The sequence below is a fragment of the Bos taurus genome, chromosome 19 (assembly GCF_002263795.3).
Source record: "Bos taurus isolate L1 Dominette 01449 registration number 42190680 breed Hereford chromosome 19, ARS-UCD2.0, whole genome shotgun sequence".
Taxonomy (NCBI): Eukaryota; Metazoa; Chordata; class Mammalia; order Artiodactyla; family Bovidae; genus Bos; species Bos taurus.
In genome coordinates, this window is record NC_037346.1 from 27,389,272 (window position 1) to 27,409,160 (window position 19,889).

At 52.3% G+C, this 19,889-nt stretch overlaps 2 protein-coding genes across 2 annotated transcripts; both read left to right on the forward strand.

Moving 5' to 3' along the window:
* The first annotated feature begins 233 nt into the window (after nucleotides 1-233).
* WRAP53 (WD repeat containing antisense to TP53) lies at nucleotides 234-12,049 on the forward strand. Its single transcript, NM_001035073.1, is given in 10 exon segments — nucleotides 234-780; nucleotides 933-1,031; nucleotides 1,293-1,404; nucleotides 9,494-9,582; nucleotides 9,782-9,872; nucleotides 9,980-10,112; nucleotides 10,882-11,090; nucleotides 11,291-11,394; nucleotides 11,541-11,675; nucleotides 11,788-12,049. Coding segments are annotated over 10 exon segments (1,623 nt in total). The 5' UTR covers nucleotides 234-376; the 3' UTR covers nucleotides 12,035-12,049.
* A 1,758-nt stretch (nucleotides 12,050-13,807) lies between these two features.
* On the forward strand, nucleotides 13,808-19,877 carry EFNB3 (ephrin B3). The gene is made up of 5 exons (NM_001206283.2): nucleotides 13,808-14,303; nucleotides 16,461-16,753; nucleotides 16,918-17,010; nucleotides 17,121-17,225; nucleotides 17,658-19,877. The coding sequence occupies exons 1-5, from the start codon at nucleotides 14,182-14,184 to the stop codon at nucleotides 18,065-18,067; spliced, it is 1,023 nt and encodes a 340-aa protein (NP_001193212.2). The 5' UTR covers nucleotides 13,808-14,181; the 3' UTR covers nucleotides 18,068-19,877.
* Nucleotides 19,878-19,889: the final 12 nt, after the last annotated feature.

Below are 19,889 nucleotides of genomic sequence, written 5' to 3' on the forward strand. Positions count from 1 at the left end.
AGCCACTTCAAACTTTCCAGGGCCCCAGGGCTTGATGGGAACGATTACCCGTGACCTGTTACGTTCCTACCCCGCCCCTACCTGGGTTGCGCGCGAAGTCTGATCAGGGATGCTGAGGTCCAATGGAAACGTGGACCCAAATCCCGCGAGAACTGGTGGCACTTAGCTACCGACTAGGCTTAGGAACGCTGTTTATTCGCTGGGCCTTGTGCCCCATCCTGGGAGGAGGAACACACTGGAGCATTTTTCCAGTTCTGCATCCCAATCCGTGCGAACTTTGAAGCGGTCTCGGCTGCTCCGCGGGCCCGGCCCCTGGTAGCCACCGGGAAGAGGGCTGCCTGGCCGCGGCCAATGTCTGTCGCGCTTCCTCTGCAGTATGAAGACACCGGAGGCTCCACCATTAGCTCCAGACTGCCTTCCTTCAGACCAGGCCCCAGCTCCAGCCCGTCTGTCTCATCAGGCTTCCCCGATGGATAAAAATACGGACCCTGAACTGATGCCAACGCCACGCGATGGGGATGATCCGCCCCAGGTGTCCTCAGATCCCATGGTTGGCTTAGCTCTGTCCCAGGAGCTGGAGGAAGGGGTCCCAGCTTCTCTCCCCACTCCCCTGGAATCAGGGTTTGGTTCTCCTAGTGAGTTGAGCAGTCGAGTCGAAGAGAAAGAACTATCTGAAAATGTGAGCCTTCCTGCAGAAGAAACAAACAGGCCAGAGTTGGGGCCCGGAGAAGACGTGGAAGGTGTGTCTGAAGAACTCACTCCAGAGGATGAGGGATACACGTAAGTGGGGCTAGCGGTTGGCTCAGGAATCTGAGGAGATTGGGAGTGTGAAGTAATCTCATAGGCCAGTCCTCAGCCCCATTTTTCCAGGCCCATTTCCACTTCGCTTTGGCGACCCAAGTTTGTTGTCCACCCCCCCATCTTCCTTACAGCATTTGGAACTACAACTTCTCCCAGGTACCTCGGTTTCTCAGTGGTTCCTGGTCAGAGTTCATCACCCAACCTGAAAACTTCTTGAAAGGCTGTAAGTGGTAAGTAAGGATTATAGGGCAGGGAGAAAACCACGCCCAGGATTTCCACCTTAAAACAGCCCATTTATCTGGGAGAAGGATCTACCATGGTGGGAGAAGGAGTAAGAATTCCTGGCCTGAGCTTCAGTTGCATTTAGGATTGTGTGTCTTCTCTCCTCAAGGTCCTAGGGCTGTTTATCTATCCCAGAGGTCAGCTCAGCCCTAGCCCTGCACTTGGAAAATCTAGGTCTGTCCAGCCTTCTAACTCTTTCATCCTCCTAGGGCCCCTGATGGTTCCTGCATCTTGACCAATAGTGCTGATAATATTCTGCGGATTTATAACCTGCCCCCAGAGCTGTACAATGAGGGGGAGCAACTGGAATATGCGGAAATGGTAAGGGCAGGGGCTAAGAGCTAACTGCCACTTCATCAGACATTGCACTTTTAAGGCCTTCCTGTAGATGGAGAAAGAACAGTCCACATGTTTCCTGTTCTCAGGCAGAACACTTCGCCATGAGTTTCCACAAGTAATATTTCTACCCTGAATTCCGAAGTCACTTAAAGAGATATTTGTCCTTCTTTAGTTAGGAATATGTGTTTCCTGTAGAAGAGTAGTGGCTTTCTCACTGTGGGTTTTTTTTTTTTTTCTCACTGTGGTTTTTAATTGACTTACAGAGATGTGTTAGAGAAGGCAATGGCAACCCACCCCAGTACTCTTGCCTGGAAAATCCCATGGATGGAGGATCCTGGCAGGCTGCAGTCCATGGGGTCGCTAAGAGTCGGGCATGACTGAGCGACTTCACTTTCACTTTCCACTTTCATGCATTGGAGAAGGAAATGGCAACCCACTCCAGTGTTCTTGCCTGGAGAATCCCAGGGATGGCGGAGCCTGGTGGGCTGCCGTCCATGGGGTTGCACAGAGTCGGACATGACTGAAATGACTTAGCAGCAGCAGCATTCACTTACTGTGTTGGGTATTGGGATAAAGTGATGAATGAGACAGAGAGCTGGTTTGCTTTTTTTGTGTGGGAGACAGACAACAAACGTGTAAATAAATAATGAAGTTCTTTACATATGATAATAAGTCTGTGAAGGAAATAAATAAATGCTATGAAGGAAATAAACAGAACAAAGACTAACTAGAGAATGCTGCTTTATTTTTACCTGTTTGTATTTTTGAATAGTGTCATTTTATCTACCTATTTATTTAAACTTTATTTATTTATTTGGCTGTGCCAGGTCTTAGTTGTAGCATGCAGGATCTTTTAAGTGTGGCATGTCAGATCTAGTTTCCTGACCAGGGATTGAACCCGGGCCCCCTGCATTGGAAGCTCAGAGTTTTAGCCACTGGACCACCAGGGAAGTCCCGAGGATGCTGCTTTAGATTAAAAACAAGGTCAGGGGAGGGGCTCTCTGAAGAAGAGGCATTTGAGCTGATATCTGAAAGATGACGAGATCAGTCATGTGAAGTTTTCCAAGAGGCAAAAATGCTATTATACAAAGACCTAGAGCTGGGAAAGAGCCTTATGTGTTCAAGCAACAGAAAGCAAGCCAGTGCGCCTGGACCAAGGCCAGTGAGGGGGAAAGCGTGGTGAAGATGGCAAGGTGGCTGGCAGCCACATCTTGTGGGTAGGGCATTTGAAGTGTTTTGAGGAAGCCGTGGGAGAGATTAAAAGAGAGGAGTGAAATGATGGCTGAAATCTAGAGAGTGGATTGTGAGTGGGCAAGAGTGGAGATTCATCTAGATGTGTATCCCACAGTCTAGGTAAAAAATGATGTTGGCTTGTGCTAGTGTGGTATCAGGAGAGATAGAGGTGGGTGGTTTTGAAGTATATTTCTTAGGACTTGGAAGTCAGTTGGGTGGATGGGGATACAGTTTACTCAGAGGATATGAAGAAATGTTGGGACAGAAGTAAGGATTTTTAGGTACTTTAAATGTGAAATGTAAACCTAAGGAGAGACTTGGAGAAGGGTGCTGGGGATATACTTTGAAAGTGGGAGAGCATGTCGATGGTATCTTGGAATTGAGAATGGAGTCAATCTCAAGAGAGAGTGGAAATGGAGAAGAAGGCTCAAGCAGATGGAGCGCTCAGGCACATGGAGATGGGTACAGGAGAAGTTACAAAAGTGGAGGCCAAAATCACGTCTAATGATTCTGATCATGTCTAACCATGTTGAGAGTGAGAGCAGATTTAGAGAATGACCCAAGAAAACATTAATGACTTTAAGAAAAGCACTTTCAGAGAAATGTTGGAGGCAGAAGCCGATTGTAGGGGGATGGAAGAGAAAATTCTTTGAAAGTGTTTCCCTGTGAAAGGGAGCTGAGAAATGGAATGGTGACCGGAGGGAATGTGGGGTTAAAGAAAGGTTAACAAGATGCTTCTGTGAGGTCAGGAATAGCCAGTAGAGAGGGAGGAATTGCTGCTGTAAGAGAGGGCTGTGTGACAGAGTCCGTGTGTGACTGGGAGAAGACAGGATCCAGAGCACACTGAAGGACTAGACTTTGACAGGCGCAGAATCCTTGCTCGCCATGGGAAGAAAGGCAAAGGGTGTGTTCAGAGGAAGTTGTTTGGTCATGGGAAGATTTGGGTGTCTCAGTCTCTTGGCTTCTCAGGGAAGCATAACAGGAGGCTATCAGCTGAAGGAAGGGGGCTGTGGGGAGACAGCAGAAGGTGTGAAATGATCAATCCCCAGGGAGTAGAAAATCAAAACCACCAAGGAATGCTCGATGTAGAGTAGCAGTGCTCTTTTTTTTTCTTCCCCGCTCAGTCGTGTCCATTCAGTCTTTGCAACCCCATAGACTATACAGTCGGAGAAGGCAATGGCACCCCACTCCAGTACTCTTGCCTGGAAAATCCCATGGGCGGAGGAGCCTGGTGGGCTGCAGTCCATGGGGTCCCAAAGTGCCTGACACAACTGAGTGACTTCATTTTCACTTTTCACTTGCATGCATTGGAGAAGGAAATGACAACCTACTCCAGTGTTCTTGCCTGGAGAATCCCAGGGACGGCGGAGCCTGGTGGGCTGCCGTCTATGGGGTCACACAGAGTCGGACACAACTGAAGTGACTTAGCAGCAGCAGACTATACAGTCCGTGGAATTCTCCAGGCCAGAAGACTGGAGTGGGTAGCCTTTCTCTTCTCCAGGGGTCTTCTGAACCCAGGGATTGAACCCAGGTCTCCCGCATTGCAGGTGGATATGTTATCAGCTGAGCCACAAGGGGAGCCCAGCACTACTCTTTGCTCAGTCCCCGCTAGAAATTTGTTATCCTTCATTGAAAGTGAGACCAGTTAGCATGGTTGTGCATCTTTCCTCAGTAAGTTGACTATAGTTTCTCTGTTTGTAAAATGAAGATGGTAATAATAGCACCCACTTCATAGAGTTGTTGGAGAAGGCAATGGCACCGCACTCCAGTACTCTTGCCTGGAAAATCCCATGGATGGAGGAGCCTGGTAGGCTGTAGTCCATGGGGTCGCTAAGAGTTGGACATGACTGAGCGACTTCCCTTTCGCTTTTCACTTTCATTCATTGGAGAAGGAAATGGCAACTCACTCCAGTGTTCTTGCCTGGAGAATCCCAAGGACGGGGGAGCCTGGTGGGCTTCCGTCTCTGGGGTCGCACAGAGTCGGACACGACTGAAGCGACTTAGCAGCAGCAGCAGCAGCATAGAGTTGTGGTGAGAATTAAAAGAATTAGGGTAAAGCGCTTAAAATAGTGCCTGGCATGCAGTCAGTGTTCAGCACACACTAGTAGTCCTTGGTGTTAGTTGAGTGCAAGCATGGTCTAGGAGGAATAGGAGGTCTGTCTGGGGTTTGCCAGGAGAGAAAGACCAGGGGTGTTTCGAGAGTGTCTGCCAGAGTACCCCTGTCATGGTTGACCAGCATGTAAGGTGGGTAAGGAAATGGGTTGTAAATGGGCTTCTGATGAAGCTGAACAGAAATTCAGGGAGCCAAATGGGTTGGATGTTCTTTTTTTTTTTTTTCCCCAACCCAGGCCCTCCCTTGGCAGTGAAAGCATGGAGTCCTAACTACTAGACCTGTGGGGTGCCCCTGGATGGGGTGGAGATGATGGCCAGAGATTGTGGTGATGACTCAGTTGTGTGTGTGGGCAGCTGGTCCAGAGTGGAGGTGGTGGCCGTGGGTGCTGAGGAAGTCAAGGAATGGCAGAGGCCAGGATGTTGGGCATTTTTATTCATTCTTTCATTGCTGATTCATTCAACAAATATTTATTGAGCACAGTCTGCATGCCAGGCGTGTAGGTTAGTGGGAGTGCAGGTCTTGTGAAAGAAGGGTCTCCTGTTCCAGGGATGGTCCTGAATGCCTGCCTGTCCTGCATCTCTGTGAGCTCGGAGACTGCAGACATGGTAGTTCTTTGTGCAAGCTGTAAGGCACACCTTGCCGTGGTTTCTGCAACAGAAACCAGTGGTGTCCAGAAACCAGGACCAGGTGGGCATGGTGCAGCCAGCCTGAAAGAGTTCAGGAGCAGGGATAGTTAGAAGAGGCTGGAAATGTGAGAGCTCGAACATTTATTGCACACACTTGTTTTATTTTATTTATTTATTTTTTTACACACACTTGTTTTAGAGAAATGAGAATGGTACAAAGGGGGAAACGTCATTGTTTTCTACCACTCTACAAAATTTAGCCCTTTATGTTTTTATATATTCTTTCTGGTTGTTATTGTTCAGTTGCTCAGTCATGTCCAACTCTTTGCAATCCCATGGACTGCAGCACGCCAGGCTTCCCTGTCCTTCACCATCTCCTGGAATTTGCTCAAACTCATGTCCATTGAGTTGGTGATGCCATCCAACCATCTCATCCTCTGTCATCCCCTTTTCCTCCTGCCCTCAGTCTTTCCCAGCGTCAGGGTCTTTTCCAGTGAGTCAGCTCTTCGTATCAGGTGGCCACCATATTAAGAGCTTCAGCTTCAGCATCAGTTCTTCCGATAAATATTTAGGGTTGATTTTCTTTAGGATTGACTTGTTTGATCTCCTTACTGTTCAAGGAACTCTCAAGAGTCTTCTTCAACACCACAGTTCTAAGGCCTTAGTTCTCCGGTGCTCAGCCTTTTTTATTGTCCAGCTCCTGCATCCATACATAACTACTGGAAAAACCATAGCTTTGACTACACGAATCTTTGTAGGCAAAGTAATGTCTCTGATTTTTAATACACTGTCTGGGTTTGTCTTTGGTTTTCTGTCATTGTCATTCTTCCTAAGCTCTGTCCAAATACCGAAGCTTTCTATGTGGTTGTAATACTATGGTAGATGGTTTTGTACACTGTTACTTTTAACAGTCATATCATAAATGTTTTCTGTGGTCCTCCAGTCTTTGTGGTTATCATGCTTAATGGTTTATGATATTACATTGAATGCTTATGATAGTTTTCTTAACTCTTCCTCTGTTTTGGACTTTTGGATTCTTTTCAGGGTTTTTTATATCATAAATTATTTTTCAGTGAACATCTCCATGTGTTTTGATGGAGATTCTTCAGAGAAACAGAGAAGTTTTATAAGAAATACCCTAGGTCGGAGAGTATCAGTATTTTTTTTATGTCTTGTAATACCAATAATCAGTTTGTTTTCAAAAGCTTTTTATGCTGTTTATTCTTTTTATTATTATTACTGGTGTTGGCAATATGAGTATACCAATTCTATCACAGCCTCACTCATTAGCTATTTTCTCTTTTAAGTCTATATTTAATTTGTGGCATTATTGTTTCTGTTTCACGTTTTGGTGTTTTGGCCTTGAGGCATGTATTTTCATTTTTAATGTCTGAAAGTTTGGTATGGAAATGGATAGCATTTATGTAGGTGGGGAAAGTGGGGGACGGTTTGGGGGTATTTTTGTGCATCTGTGTACTGCTTCTTCTCAACATAGTTTCCCAACTCCTCCCTTCCTTTTTCTACCTTTTCACAGAGCTTTCTGGAACTCCTGTTTCTATGTCCCCGCCTCTTCCCTGAGTACTCTGCCTACCCTGTGGCTCTTGCCTGAGGTCTTCCCTTTCCTGTACCTTCTCTAGGGGAGACTGTGCAACTTCTGTGTCCTACATATCTCAGGTTGGGGAGGGGTGTCCTCATTCTCAAATGCTATATCCACACAATTGCTTTTCTGCTTTGTAAAAACTTGTCCTTTGTGGCTTAGGCTGTCTGATTCTCCCTAACTCGCTGAGTACCTTGGCACCTCAGCTCTCCTGTGCATGCCAAGTCCTTCCACCATCTTGGTGACCTTAGGTATCCAAACCAGGATCTCATCCTTTAATCGCCCTCTCCTAACCCCCACATCCAATTAATTACCAAATCCCATCAAGTCCACCTGATCTTTCTAATTTATCCAGTTCACTCTGTTTTAATTCAAGGTGCTATTATTTTGGGCCTTATGTTATTGGGACAATCTTCTATTTCCATTTTCCCATTAAAACATTTGACTGCTGATTGTACTGATTCCTCAGTAGGTGTTGGGGAAACAGTGGTAAGACAGACAGACATGATTCCTGTCTTTTGCAGAGTGGAGACACAGAGGGCATTTGGAACGTGGTTCAGGAGGAGGCTTCCCATGGGGAGAAGTGTCTGAGAGACCCAAAGGATGGCTAGGATTTGACCAGGAAGAGTTGTTGGGGGAAATGAGGGAAGGCTGTTCCAGACTTGGAGTCTAGTGTGTGTGAAAGCCTGCAGCCCAGGAATGCAGTGAGTTGGCACCTTCTCAGAGCTGGGAGTCAGGATGGTGGGGTATGGAGATGTTACAGGAAAGAAGGCAGGGGTGAGGGATGAGCCTGGAGAGGTGGGTGTGGGGTAGATGCTTGGTAAGGGAAGGCTTCCTAGAAGATTGGGTTTTATACTGAGGGTTATGAAGAAGCATTGCAATGCTTTGAGCAGGAGAATGATGACAAGAGTCCAGGGCCTCAGTGTGGCTGAAGAGTGGAAATTTGAGTGGCAGGTTAGAGTATAGGGAGGAGGGAGGCCAGGGCATGTGTAGAAACGCTGGCAAGAAGGTAGTGGCTACACGTGGAATCAAAGGTAAGGAGACATGTTCAAGCGAACCTAGGAGGTGGAATCGGCAAGCTCTGGCCTTGGGTTGGACCAGGAGAGGAAAGGACGTGAAGAGAGTAGTAGTCAGGGTGGTCAGAGTTTAGGCTTGAGAACCGGGTGGAGAGCCCAGGAGGAGCAGCAGATTCAGAGGCAGCAGAGGCTGGGTCTATCCCAGCTAAACTGAGTTTGAGGAGCCTGTGCGATGCCCTAATGGAACTTTACTCCATGCAGTCAGATGCAAGGGTTAAGAGTGGAGATGTGGACCTGCAGTCACAGCTGGGTGACATCACCCCAAGGGCCAGCAAGTAAGTGACAAAGGACTCATATCCTGATGATGTGAAGATTTCCTTCAAGTCAGTAAGTCAAAGACAACAACCAAGGAGAAAACTGAGCAAAAACTATGAGAAGGTGCCCTTAAAAAGAAAAATGTCTTTACTTCATTGGTAATGAGAGATGCCAGTTTATATTGTAATGAAATACCATTTCACAGCCTTCAAATTGAGAAAAGCATGGAAGTCTGGCAACAGCAAGAGGAGGCAGAGCAATGGGTGCTCCTACACGCTGCTGTGGGGAGAATAAATTGGGATGAGCACTTTGGGAAAAAATGTGACACGATCTCGTAGAGTTGGCAGAGCGCATACCATGGAGCCCAGTGGTTTCCCTCAGTAGCAGAAACTGCAGAGAATCCCTCCCACATGTGTACCAGATTGTTAAAGCGCACTTGCCAGAAACTGGAAAAACATCAGTGACTGTCAATAGAGAACGATGCGTGAATGGAGTGCTGTGAAGCAGGAAAAATGCGTGAATTCAAGCTAAGTTTGTCACCATAAATCTCATAATCGCGATGGGATGCATACAGCTTGGTACCATTCATATTAAGTTTAAAGGCAAGTGAGACCATGCTATATATTGTCTTTCCTCTATGAATATATTCCTAAAGAAATATACAAGAATGATAAATTCAGGATAGTGTTTCCCTCTGAAGGAGGATTTCATTGGGAAGAGGTTTTTAACTGTTTGGTAAAATATTTTGTTTCTTAAGCTAAGTGGAGGCCTCACAGGGTTTGGTTTGGCTTTGTTTTAATACTTCTTTGCTTGTTTGAACTGGTCGACAACTTTTATAAAGGATCCAGTGGCACCTGGTAGGTGGCTTGGTGGGTATTTGCATCATTGGCTGGTTCTTTGTCTCTGGGTTGGGGTGTTATTTGTTTCTTCCTCTCTTAAGTGTTGACAAAGCAAAAGGATAAATCTGTATGGCGTTTAGTGGCCCAATTCTGATGTGAAAGTCTGAGCTGAGCCTTGAAGCTCAAGGTCTTGTTCTTGTATTTGCCTGATCTGCCTTCCCCTGCCTGGTTAAGTGCCCACAGAGTGTCTCCCTCTGCCGTAAAGCTGCTCCAGGTCCGAGTGGGCCTCCTTGTCCTATCAGTGACCCAGGCATCTCCGCATCTCTGTCTAGGCCCCTGTCCTTCGAATGGTGGAAGGCGACACCATCTATGACTACTGCTGGTATTCCCTGATGTCTTCAGCTCAGCCGGACACCTCCTAGTAAGTGATGTCTTTTGCCTGCTTTCCCTCCCCACCCCGTTTTAAGGGAACCCTCTACTGAGAGACAGCCAAGGGCTGTGGGGGTCTCAGGAGGAGGGAAGCTTGCTTTGACCTTCAGATGTGAGCTGAGAGGGCTGGTCAGTTGGCTTCCTCCCTTCCTTTGACAGCACCGGGGCCTCAGTGTCCGTGTCTCTCTCAGCGTGGCCAGCAGCAGCCGGGAGAACCCAATTCACATCTGGGACGCCTTCACCGGAGAGCTCCGGGCTTCCTTTCGCTCCTACAATCACCTGGTAGGGACTCTCCACCCAGCCGCAGGGCTTGCCCTGGCCCAGCTCTCCTTCCTGAAGAAGGAAGAGGCTGTGCGCCAGGCCTGTTTCCAGCCCTTCCCTTCCCCTAGGATGAGCTGACGGCAGCCCACTCGCTCTGCTTCTCCCCGGATGGCTCCCAGCTCTTCTGTGGCTTTAACCGGACTGTGCGTGTCTTCTCCACATCCCGGCCTGGCAGAGACTGCGAGGTCCGAACCACATTTGGTAAGCAGTCTGCGCCTCCAAGGGAGGAGAGGAAGGGGCCCAGCCAAGAGCAGAGGGGCCCTGTGGTCATGTGCGGAGGTGGGGGGTTGGGGCTTGTTATCCTCACAGCCCTGGAAGGTTGTACCCAGTAGGCAGAGGAGAAAGCAGACTCAGGGAGGGGATAAAACTTTCCCAAGGTCAAACTCAAGTCAAGAGCTGGTTCACTCCTGAGCCCCTCCCCTGTTGGTTCTTTACCTCTTGGTTCCCAAAGTCTTGGTTTTTCCAAGAAACTGGAGAAGCTGATTCCGTTTGCCTATAAGTCTCAGCTTTCTGACCCTTCCAAGGAAAAATTGAGGGGACTTCCCTGGCAGTCCAGTGGTTAAGACTGCGCTTCCACTGCAGGGGGCACAGGTTTGATCCCAGTTAGGGAACTAAGATCTTGGATGTCTTGTGGTGCAACCAAAGGAAAAAATAAAAGCAGTAATTGAATGCTTATTAGGTGTTGGGCTGGGGAAACAAATAAGATGGGATTTTTTTTGGAATTTTTTTAAAAAAAATATTGAGGTTTGAGAGGGAAGAGAGTGGGGCTTGCATCTTTCAGTCCTTGGAAGGGGATAGAAGGATTTAGGGAGCATCAGAAGTTTTCATCCTGCTGAAAACGAATGGGGTGTGGGGGACACTGAGTCCAGCACCTGGGCTCTGGGACAGGAGACAGAGGTACACCTCTGATTAGCCTGGTTAATGCTGGGTACTCTTGCCCTCTCCCCCACGTTGTTCCTTTCCCTTCTAGCAAAAAGGCAGGGCCAGAGTGGCATCATTTCCTGCATAGCCTTCAGCCCAACCCAGCCCCTCTACGCCTGTGGCTCCTATGGCCGCTCCCTGGGCCTGTACACCTGGGAAGATGGGTCCCCTCTTGCCTTGCTGGGAGGACACCAAGGGGGCATCACGCACCTCTGCTTTCACCCCGATGGCAATTGCTTCTTCTCCGGAGCCCGCAAGGTAGGCATCATATTCTGAGGTTCCAAAACAAGTGGGTAGAAGGCAGGAGTGGGGATGTAGTCTGCTGTGTTAGGAGATAGGCATGGGGGGAAAAATCAACCCAGCTAAAGGAGTGCTTATAACCCTGGAGGGAAGCAGGCGTGTCTTGGAGGCAGGGGAGTGGAGGGTGGATTCTAGGCTCCTATTTTTTTTGTTCTCAGGATGCTGAGCTTCTGTGCTGGGATCTTCGGCAGCTTGGGCACCCACTGTGGTCCCTGAGCCGAGAGGTGACCACCAATCAGCGTATCTACTTTGATCTGGACCCGTGAGTGACTAGCAGTCCTCTCTGCTGGGGCCTTGATGCCCCTGGGATGCCAGAGCCCAACTGCGGGATCCCAGCCCTTGACGATGAAGGGTTCCTGCCCCGGGTGATGACTCCATGTCGGCAGGCCTCTCTCCTCTTTCCTCCAGGACCGGGCAGTTCCTTGTGAGCGGCAGCACCAGCGGGGCTGTCTCTGTGTGGGACACCGGCGGGGCGGGGCTTGAGAGCAAGCCGGAGCCAGTGCTGAGTTTCCAGCCCCAGAAGGACTGCACCAATGGCGTGAGGTCACGAGTCAATTTTGCACATTTGGGGGCTCGGTTTGGGAGGGAGGTAAACCTGAGGGAGTGGGCATCCTGGCTCAGGGAACTGACCGGCACCACCCATCTCTCCCTATAGCCTGCATCCTAGCCTGCCTTTGCTGGCCACCGCCTCCGGGCAGCGTGTGTTTCCGGAACCCACGGAGAGTGGGGATGAGAGGGAGGAGGAAGTGGACCTTCCTCTGCTCTCCATGCGCCATGTGCACCTTGAATGTCAGCTTCAGCTCTGGTGGTGCGGGGGAGGCCCAGACACCAGCATCTCAGATGCCCACCAGGAGGAGATGGGACAGGGAAGGACAGAGGGAGGTGGGGGCGAGTTTACATAAAAAGATTTTATATGATACTAGAATCTTTGTGTCTCTTTGGGGAGGCAGATGATGGAGATGAGGCTGGGAGGGTTACCAGTGGGCTCCAGAGTCCAGCAGCGGGGACTGGCGTAATATTCCTGAAACCAGGGTTGAGAGGTGGGACTAGGCGGGAACCAATGGGGCTGCGAAGCTTCGTGTGAAGTCAAGCCAGTGGGGGGTGGGGCTTCGTGCCATTGACTGGCGGGTTGCTAGGCAACTTGGTAAACTGAAGGGGGGAAACCTGTTTGAAATCCCACTCCCAAGGTGGGGGCGACAGGGGTCACGGTGAGTGTGGCTGAGCAGGAGTGGCAGGAGCTGTGTGTCAGACTGTTGGGTGTGACTGTGTTAGACTGTGCAGACGGTGACAGACGAGACACCCGCGCGCTCTCGCACGACACTATTTACCATCATTCGGCAGCTGAGGGACCGTTAGTCAGCTCTGGGGGAAGGAAAGCCAGAGGACCGCCTCCCCTCGCCTGGACTCCCCGAGAGGCAGGTGACTGAGTAGCCAGAGTCAAGGGCACACATGAAAGAGTAAAGGTGCCGAAAACCACAAACGTCACGTTCTGTATTCGCGTTAGAAGCACGGCAAGGGCGAGTCATTCAGCAGCTGTCACTTGTCTGGTTTCTCCATTTATCTGCTCTGTCTTGGTTTGGGGGGGGGGTGTTGTTTCAAGCAGTGGCTCCCCGCTTCCCCTCCACACACACCTTGCCAGACACCGAGAAGAGGTCTCTGAAGAGAGACTGTCAGCAGAGGGTTTGATTGTGGACTCCCAGTCTGAGGGGAGAACGGGACGCCTGTGACGACGACTGGAGAGGAGTGAGGAATGTCACCTCTGCCCAGAGGTGCTGAAAGCCGGGGCTCTTACACCCAAAAAGGCAAAGCCTCCTCCCTTCCCCCAGGATAATTGGAAACAGCCCTTCCGGCTGAACGCGGGTTTGGGGTTGTAGGTTTTGCCTTTCCTCTCCAGACCCGTTTCTCCCCACAACCATCTAAGAAGGGCCCGCGTTTACCCCCTAATCTCTTGCCTTTCATCAACGCCCAGGTAGCAGTAAAGGGTCGGGGAGGCTGTGACAAGGAACCCCAAGGACTGGGAGTTCGGCAGGCTGGGTTTGGTTTCAGCTTCATCCCAGATTCTCGGTGTGACCTTGGGCAAGTCACAGGGCCTCCCCGAGCCTCAGTTTCTTCATCACTGCAATGGGGATCCTTCAGCTCTGCCCCTCCCCACCTCACAGGTAGTCTAGTCGAACCACTCTCCTCGCTCCCCTCGCTCCCGTAAAGTGCGGAGCCTTCAAGGTTATTATTATGCTCTCCAGACCTCCCAAGAGCAGCGGTGTTGTTTTGGGATGGGGGAGGAGGCGGCTGCGGGAGGGAAAGGGGCTGGGTTCCTCGGGATGTAGAGGGCGAGAGAGCCTTTCTGGATTTGAGAGCGCGGAAGATTCCAGCCGTCCCGGCGATCCCAGGGCAGGAGGGGAGGTGGGCAGAAACTAAGCCAGAGACCGAGAGTCGCAAAGACAAAGGGGGCGTGAGAGACCGCGCAGGGGAGCAAGGCGGGGCGCGGGGTTGAGACAGCTGGGCGGGCGGGAGGTGCGCGAGGTGAGAGGGGTGGGGGACGTGGGCTGCGATCTTGCCGCCAGCTCCGACTCGGGCTCCAGCTCCGGTTTTTCCCTCCGCCATCCTCTCCCCCTCCCCGCCTCTCCTTTAACTCCCCCCTCCTGGGCTCGGGACTGGTTTCCTCCCTTAGCCCGCTGCCCTCAATCCCAGCGAGGCTGGGGCTCCGGCTCGGCGCCCCTTTCCCCGCTCCCTCCCCTGGCGCCCCATGCCGCCCCCGCCCGGCCCCCGGCTCCCCCAGTCCCCTACTTAGGCCCGCTCGCCGATCCCGGGGTGCCGGCGCGTGGGCCGGGGGCATAGGGCGCCTGCAGACCGCCCCTGGAAGGGCTCCTGTGGGCTGAGAGCTCCGGAGCGGGGGCACAGGCGGAGCAGGAAGCGGGTCCGCGTGGGAGCCGGGGGCATCTGCCACCCGGGTGGCCCGGGCAGAATAGCCCGGGCGGCCAAGGCAGTCACCCCCCGGGGGTGAGCGACTTTGGGGGAGTTGGTGCCCCGCCCCCCAGGCCTTGGCGGGGTCATGGGGGCCCCCCATTCTGGGCCGGGGGGCGTGCAAGTCGGGACCCTGCTGCTGCTCGAGGTTTTGGGGCTGGTGTCTGGGCTCAGCCTGGAGCCTGTCTACTGGAATTCGGCAAACAAGAGGTGAGCGGCCCCGGGCTGGGGAGACCCCACACCTCCTAGGCAGGAAGCTTGGAAGCTTTGGGGACTTTGAGGGGCTGGGTTCTCTGAGCTGGGAGGAGGCTTGGAGGGAGGGTGCTGGTGTGTGGATGTGAGCTGATGGGTAACCAGACAGAGGTGATCTTGGGAGCCAGATTCGAGAGTGGCACACAGAGCTGGATGTGGGTGGTGATAGCCATGTGTCAAGAGTTTGAGAGACCCCCAAGGGGCAAGGATTTGAAAGTTCCTGGGTAACCCAGAGGGCCAGGGAGCGGTTATTTGGGTTTGTGGGAGACTTGAGTGGTGTCAGGGGCTGGGCTTAGAGGGAGCCTGGTTAATGTCAGCTCTCAGGAGAGCAGCTGAGTAGGTGCTGCTGAGGCGCTGAGAGGAAAGGGGGGTGCCTCCTTCCCCAGAAGAGACTCAGTGGTGGAGATGCGAGGGGAGGGGCTCAGGTTGGGGTTTCAGGGACAACTCACCCATGCCCATTTGACTCTTCTTCACTCATCCGTCTCCCCACTTGTGCCCACAGAGGGTAGGTGAGCCCTTGGTGGAACAATTTCCCAAGCAGAAGATTTTACGCCCTTCCTGGCTTGGGGATTTCTCACTGGAAGAAGTCTGGAACCCCTTAAAGCCCCCATGTTCTCTCTTGCATCTGGAGTCTTGGGGACTCAGTTGCCCCTTCCCCCATCTCTGCTGCAACCTCTTCCATTAGACCTCTGTCCCATGGCATACTTCCTTTGCTCTGAAGAAAGGCCAGGGATCAGATGAAACTTCAAGCCACACAGAGTAGGACAGAACCCTTGGGAGGTCCTCCAGGTCCCTTGACTCCATGCAGATCCCATTCCCCATGAGCAAAAGAGTTCTGGGTCTTGAAAACTTCCTACTTACCCGGGGAGGCTGTGTGAGGCCATGGGAAGAGGTCCTGCTTTGGAGCTCACAACCTTCTAAGTCTTAATCCTAGCTCTGTGGCTTTCAGCCGTGTGGCCTTGGGCAAGTCATTTAACCTTTCCAAGTTTGTATCCTCAGTCCTTACAGCCTTTATGAAGATTAGAGGTAAGGTATTTGAACACATTATAAGCTCATTAAAGGAGAACAAGGGTGATTGTTCTTTGGCCTCTGTCACATTTCCCTGGCCTGGCCGCCTCCCTCCCCTTTCTCTTGGGGTCTAATCTCAAATATCTTTTCCTCTCCCAGTCTCCTACCCACCAGCTCCCACATGCAGCTGGAGTATCAACTGCAGAGTGAGGATATAATTTAGGCTTATTCTGATAGAGTTGAGAAAAGGGAGTTAGAGTGTTCTGGGGGATCTTTGGGATGTTGGATGGGAGGGAGTCTGGGAAGATACCAGCAGCAGTCCCCTGTGACCAAGTTCGGAGACCCTCTCTGCCGTTCATGCACAGGGAGGGGCCGCAGTTGTTGGCAGGTTAGGCTAGTGGCCACTGGGGCCAAGGGAGACATGGGCTTGTGTCAGCTGTGGGTAGAATAGTCAGCTCTTTCCATTCCAAAGCAATAGGTCACTTTCCCTAGGAGGTGCGGGACCTGGGGGAAGATGGGTGCTGAACAGGGTAAAGTCTGGGGCAGCTGGCCCACAGACCCTGGTTCCCATTAGCCCCATTTAGGGCCATTGCCAGGTTTGCCTTCTGTCACATTGCCTGGCCAACTTGGGGTCACTGGATCACCCTCCACACCCTCCTCCCATTCTGCCCCCTCTGCCTTGAAATCCCTGAAATTCAGTGGTGGCCTGGGGGAGGGGAGGCTCTGCCCCATCGTTGACTGCCATGGAATAGTGAAATCACCTGGGAGGGTGGGCTGTGTGGTTCCAGAGAGGCCAGCTCCTTGGTAACTGGCATCCTGTTGCCATGGCAACAGGGCTGGTGATGGAGCGAGAGATGGCAGTGTGCATGTGGTGAGGGCGGGCTGAAGAGTGCATTTGGGCACACCAAGGGGCAGGAGACCTCTGAGCTGGGCCTCCTGCTGCTTCCCCAACGTGAGCTTCCAGAGCCCTTAGTGCCCACACTGTCAGAACAGACTCCCCACTCAGACAAAGGCTGTCCTGCAGGGGTGAGGAGTGATGAAGGCAAAGCTCAGGGACCAGACCTCTGACACCTCTCATCTTTGTCCACCTCGCCTTCCTCCCCACAGGTTCCAGGCAGAGGGTGGTTACGTGCTCTACCCTCAGATCGGGGACCGGCTAGATCTGCTCTGCCCCCGGGCCCGGCCGCCGGGTCCCCACTCCTCTCCTAATTATGAGTTCTACAAGCTGTACCTGGTAGGGGGTGCCCAGGGCCGGCGTTGTGAGGCACCCCCTGCCCCAAACCTCCTCCTCACTTGTGACCGGCCAGATCTGGATCTCCGCTTCACCATCAAGTTCCAGGAGTATAGCCCTAATCTCTGGGGCCACGAGTTCCGCTCACACCACGATTACTACATAATTGGTACTGCTGGGCAGAGGGCGGGGTCTAGTGGGAAGGTACCCCTGGGATTGAGGGCAGATAAGGGAAGGGACCCTTGGAGCCACCTCGGATGGTGTTGGGGCCAGGAGTGGAGATGGAATAGCGGTAGCTCTGAGCACCAAATTCTCCCTCTGGTTCTTTTCCAGCCACGTCGGATGGAACCCGGGAAGGCCTGGAGAGCTTGCAGGGAGGTGTGTGCCTCACCAGAGGCATGAAGGTGCTTCTCCGAGTGGGACAAAGTGAGCGGGGCTGGGGCACACCTGCTAAGGGCTGAAGGAGGCTGGGGCAGTATCTTCATGGTCAGGGGGCTGCTGTCTCAGCCCCTCTCTCAGGTCTTCCCCATCTCCAGGTCCCCGAGGAGGGGCTGCCCCCCGAAAGCCTGTGTCTGAAATGCCCATGGAAAGAGACCGAGGGGCGGCCCACAGCCTGGAGCCCGGGAAAGAGAGCACTGCAGGTAGGAACCAGGGGTCCAGCCTCCTGCCTTCCCTCCTCCTCTGCTCTCGGACCCTAGCTGCCCTGCCGCCACCTTCTCCCTCCCTCTGCAGTTTTGGGGGCAATGATACAGGAAAGAGGAGAAGAGAGGATGGGAGGGTGGGACAGGAATGGAAGCCAAATGAGGAAAAGACTCAATTAGAACTAATTAGCCAAGTCAGTGCTTCAATCAGCGCTGTCAGAGAAGGGGGGAGGACTGCCTGGCATGGGTTGAAGGGCTGGACACACCTGGATTTGGAATGGGGCTTGGCGGGGAGGGGAAGGGCTTAGGGTCTCCAAAGGGCCTGAGCACTACTGGGGAAGCCCATGGGAACCCCCAAAGCTGGGTGTCCAGATGCCCAGGTGGCTCCTTCAGCCCCTCCCCCTCTTTCCTCCTTCACCCCTTCCCTGCCAGGTGACCCCACCAGCAATGCAACCTCCCGGGGTGCTGAAGGCCCCCTGCCCCCTCCCAGCATGCCCGCAGTGGCCGGGGCAGCAGGGGGGCTGGCGCTGCTCTTGCTGGGCGTGGCAGGGGCTGGGGGTGCCATGTGTTGGCGGAGACGGCGGGCCAAGCCTTCGGAGAGTCGCCACCCTGGTCCTGGCTCCTTCGGGAGGGGAGGGTCCCTGGGCCTGGGGGGTGGAGGTGGGATGGGACCTAGAGAGACTGAGCCTGGGGAGCTAGGCATAGCTCTGCGGGGTGGTGGGACTGCAGACCCCCCCTTCTGTCCCCACTATGAGAAGGTGAGTGGTGACTATGGGCATCCTGTGTACATCGTGCAGGATGGGCCCCCCCAGAGCCCCCCAAACATCTACTATAAGGTATGAGGGCTCCTCCAACCTGGCTCTCCTGGATCCAGCCCTTTGTGGGGTGCTTCTCCAGTTTAATTCATGGTTTGAGGGACACCTCTAGCATCTCCTTGGCCCCCTTTGCCCCATCAGCTCCTCTGCTCCTCCTGGCTCTTGCCTCTCCTCCACTTTTAGGATTCCCTGAGACATCCACCCAACTATCGCCTGCCCTCTGGTTGGCTGTGTGTACCCTTCTGTCTCTGTGTTTCTGGGTCCTGTTCCCCTGGGGAGGGGGCAGAGACTCAGCCTCCTCCTCTAATCATGACCCAGATATCCTTGTTCCCCTCACCCACTGAGAGCTAGGGGTGGGAACAGTCTGTCTTTTGGTTGGTACTTCTCCTCTTTCTGCCTCTCACTGTTTTTCTCTTCTCCCTCTCTTTTATTTTCTTTCTCTCTCCTCTGTCTCTAGGTCTGTTCCTCTTCCCTAGCATCCTCCTCCCTGTATCTCCTTTTACTTACCCTCTTGGCTTCTTATCCTGTGCCCCTCTCATCTCCAGGGTCGGGGCATCAAAGCATTTCTCCCCTCAGCTCCCTCTTCTGACTTCTCTTACCAACCACTCCCCTTAGTCTGCCAAAAATGGGGGCCTTATGGGGAAGGCTCTGGCATTCCACCCCAGCTCAGGGCATGGGCAGCAGGACTCCTCCTCTGCCCTGCCCCAGGCCTCTACATACTTACTCCAGCCATTTGGGGTGGTTGGGTCAAGACAGCTACCATGAGAAGAAATATGCTGTTTTGTCCAGTGGCCAATAGCAAGCTATGAGCCGGTCGGGACACTTATGGACTTGGTCTGATGCTGAATGGGCCACTTGGGACAGGAAGTGACTTGCTCCAGACAAGAAGTGACCAGGCCTGGACAGAAGTGGCCTGGGAAGTGGCAGAAGCAGTGCAGCAGGAACTGGAAGTGCCTTCATCCAGGACAGGAAGTAGCACTTCTGAAATAGGAAGTGGTCTGGCTGGAACCGGAAGTGGCTTAGTCTGGGGGGTGGGGGGAGGTGGATGGTTCATACTCTGTGGAGAAGGGGTGGGGGGGCAGGAAGAAATTCCCATTTCAGGAGGAAGCTGGAACTTAACTCTAAAGAAGATCAAGTGGACTGAGGAGGGTCTTCCTAGTATTCAGTGGCTCGTGCCAGGATCCCCCTTCCCCTGTTCTCTGTGCTGCTTTTACGACAGCTAAGGTGACTGCCATCTGCTGTGGCAGGCTCAATTTGTCTTGTTTTTCCCTTTCCATATTCCAATATAGTCCCTGTTACCCAACAGGGTGACCCCAAGAACCCATGTGTTGTCCCCAGTAACCCAGATGGCTGTGTTGTTCATCATATCCTCCCTATCCTACTCCCTTCAAACTCAACACAGCTCCCTTCTTAGTGACCAAAATGGTGGCCTACTGACTGGTCTAACTGATGGTGGTCCTTAGCAACAGCCACTCTTTTCATAGTGACCAGCTGATAACCTCTTCCAGCCCTCTAGTGCACAATTGGATGTTGCCTCAGTTTCCTCCCAGCTCATTTCCATTAGATCAGAGCTGCCCTTGAGCACCACATCGGCCACCTCAATCACCAGCCAAATGGTTGCTTTGTCCACCAGAGGTCATCTCTCTGGTGCTGTAGTTCCCAGCTCCTTCCTGATTTTTCTAATCACTCCTTCCAGGGAACAGGAAGTTGATATTGCCATGGGGGAGGTGGCGGTATATGGCCATCACCTCAATAGTTTTACTGTAAAAGGGAAATTTGAACAACAAAAACCAAAAAAAAAAAAAGAAAAAAAATAAAAAACTTGAAAAGTTGACAAGAAGGCTGGAAA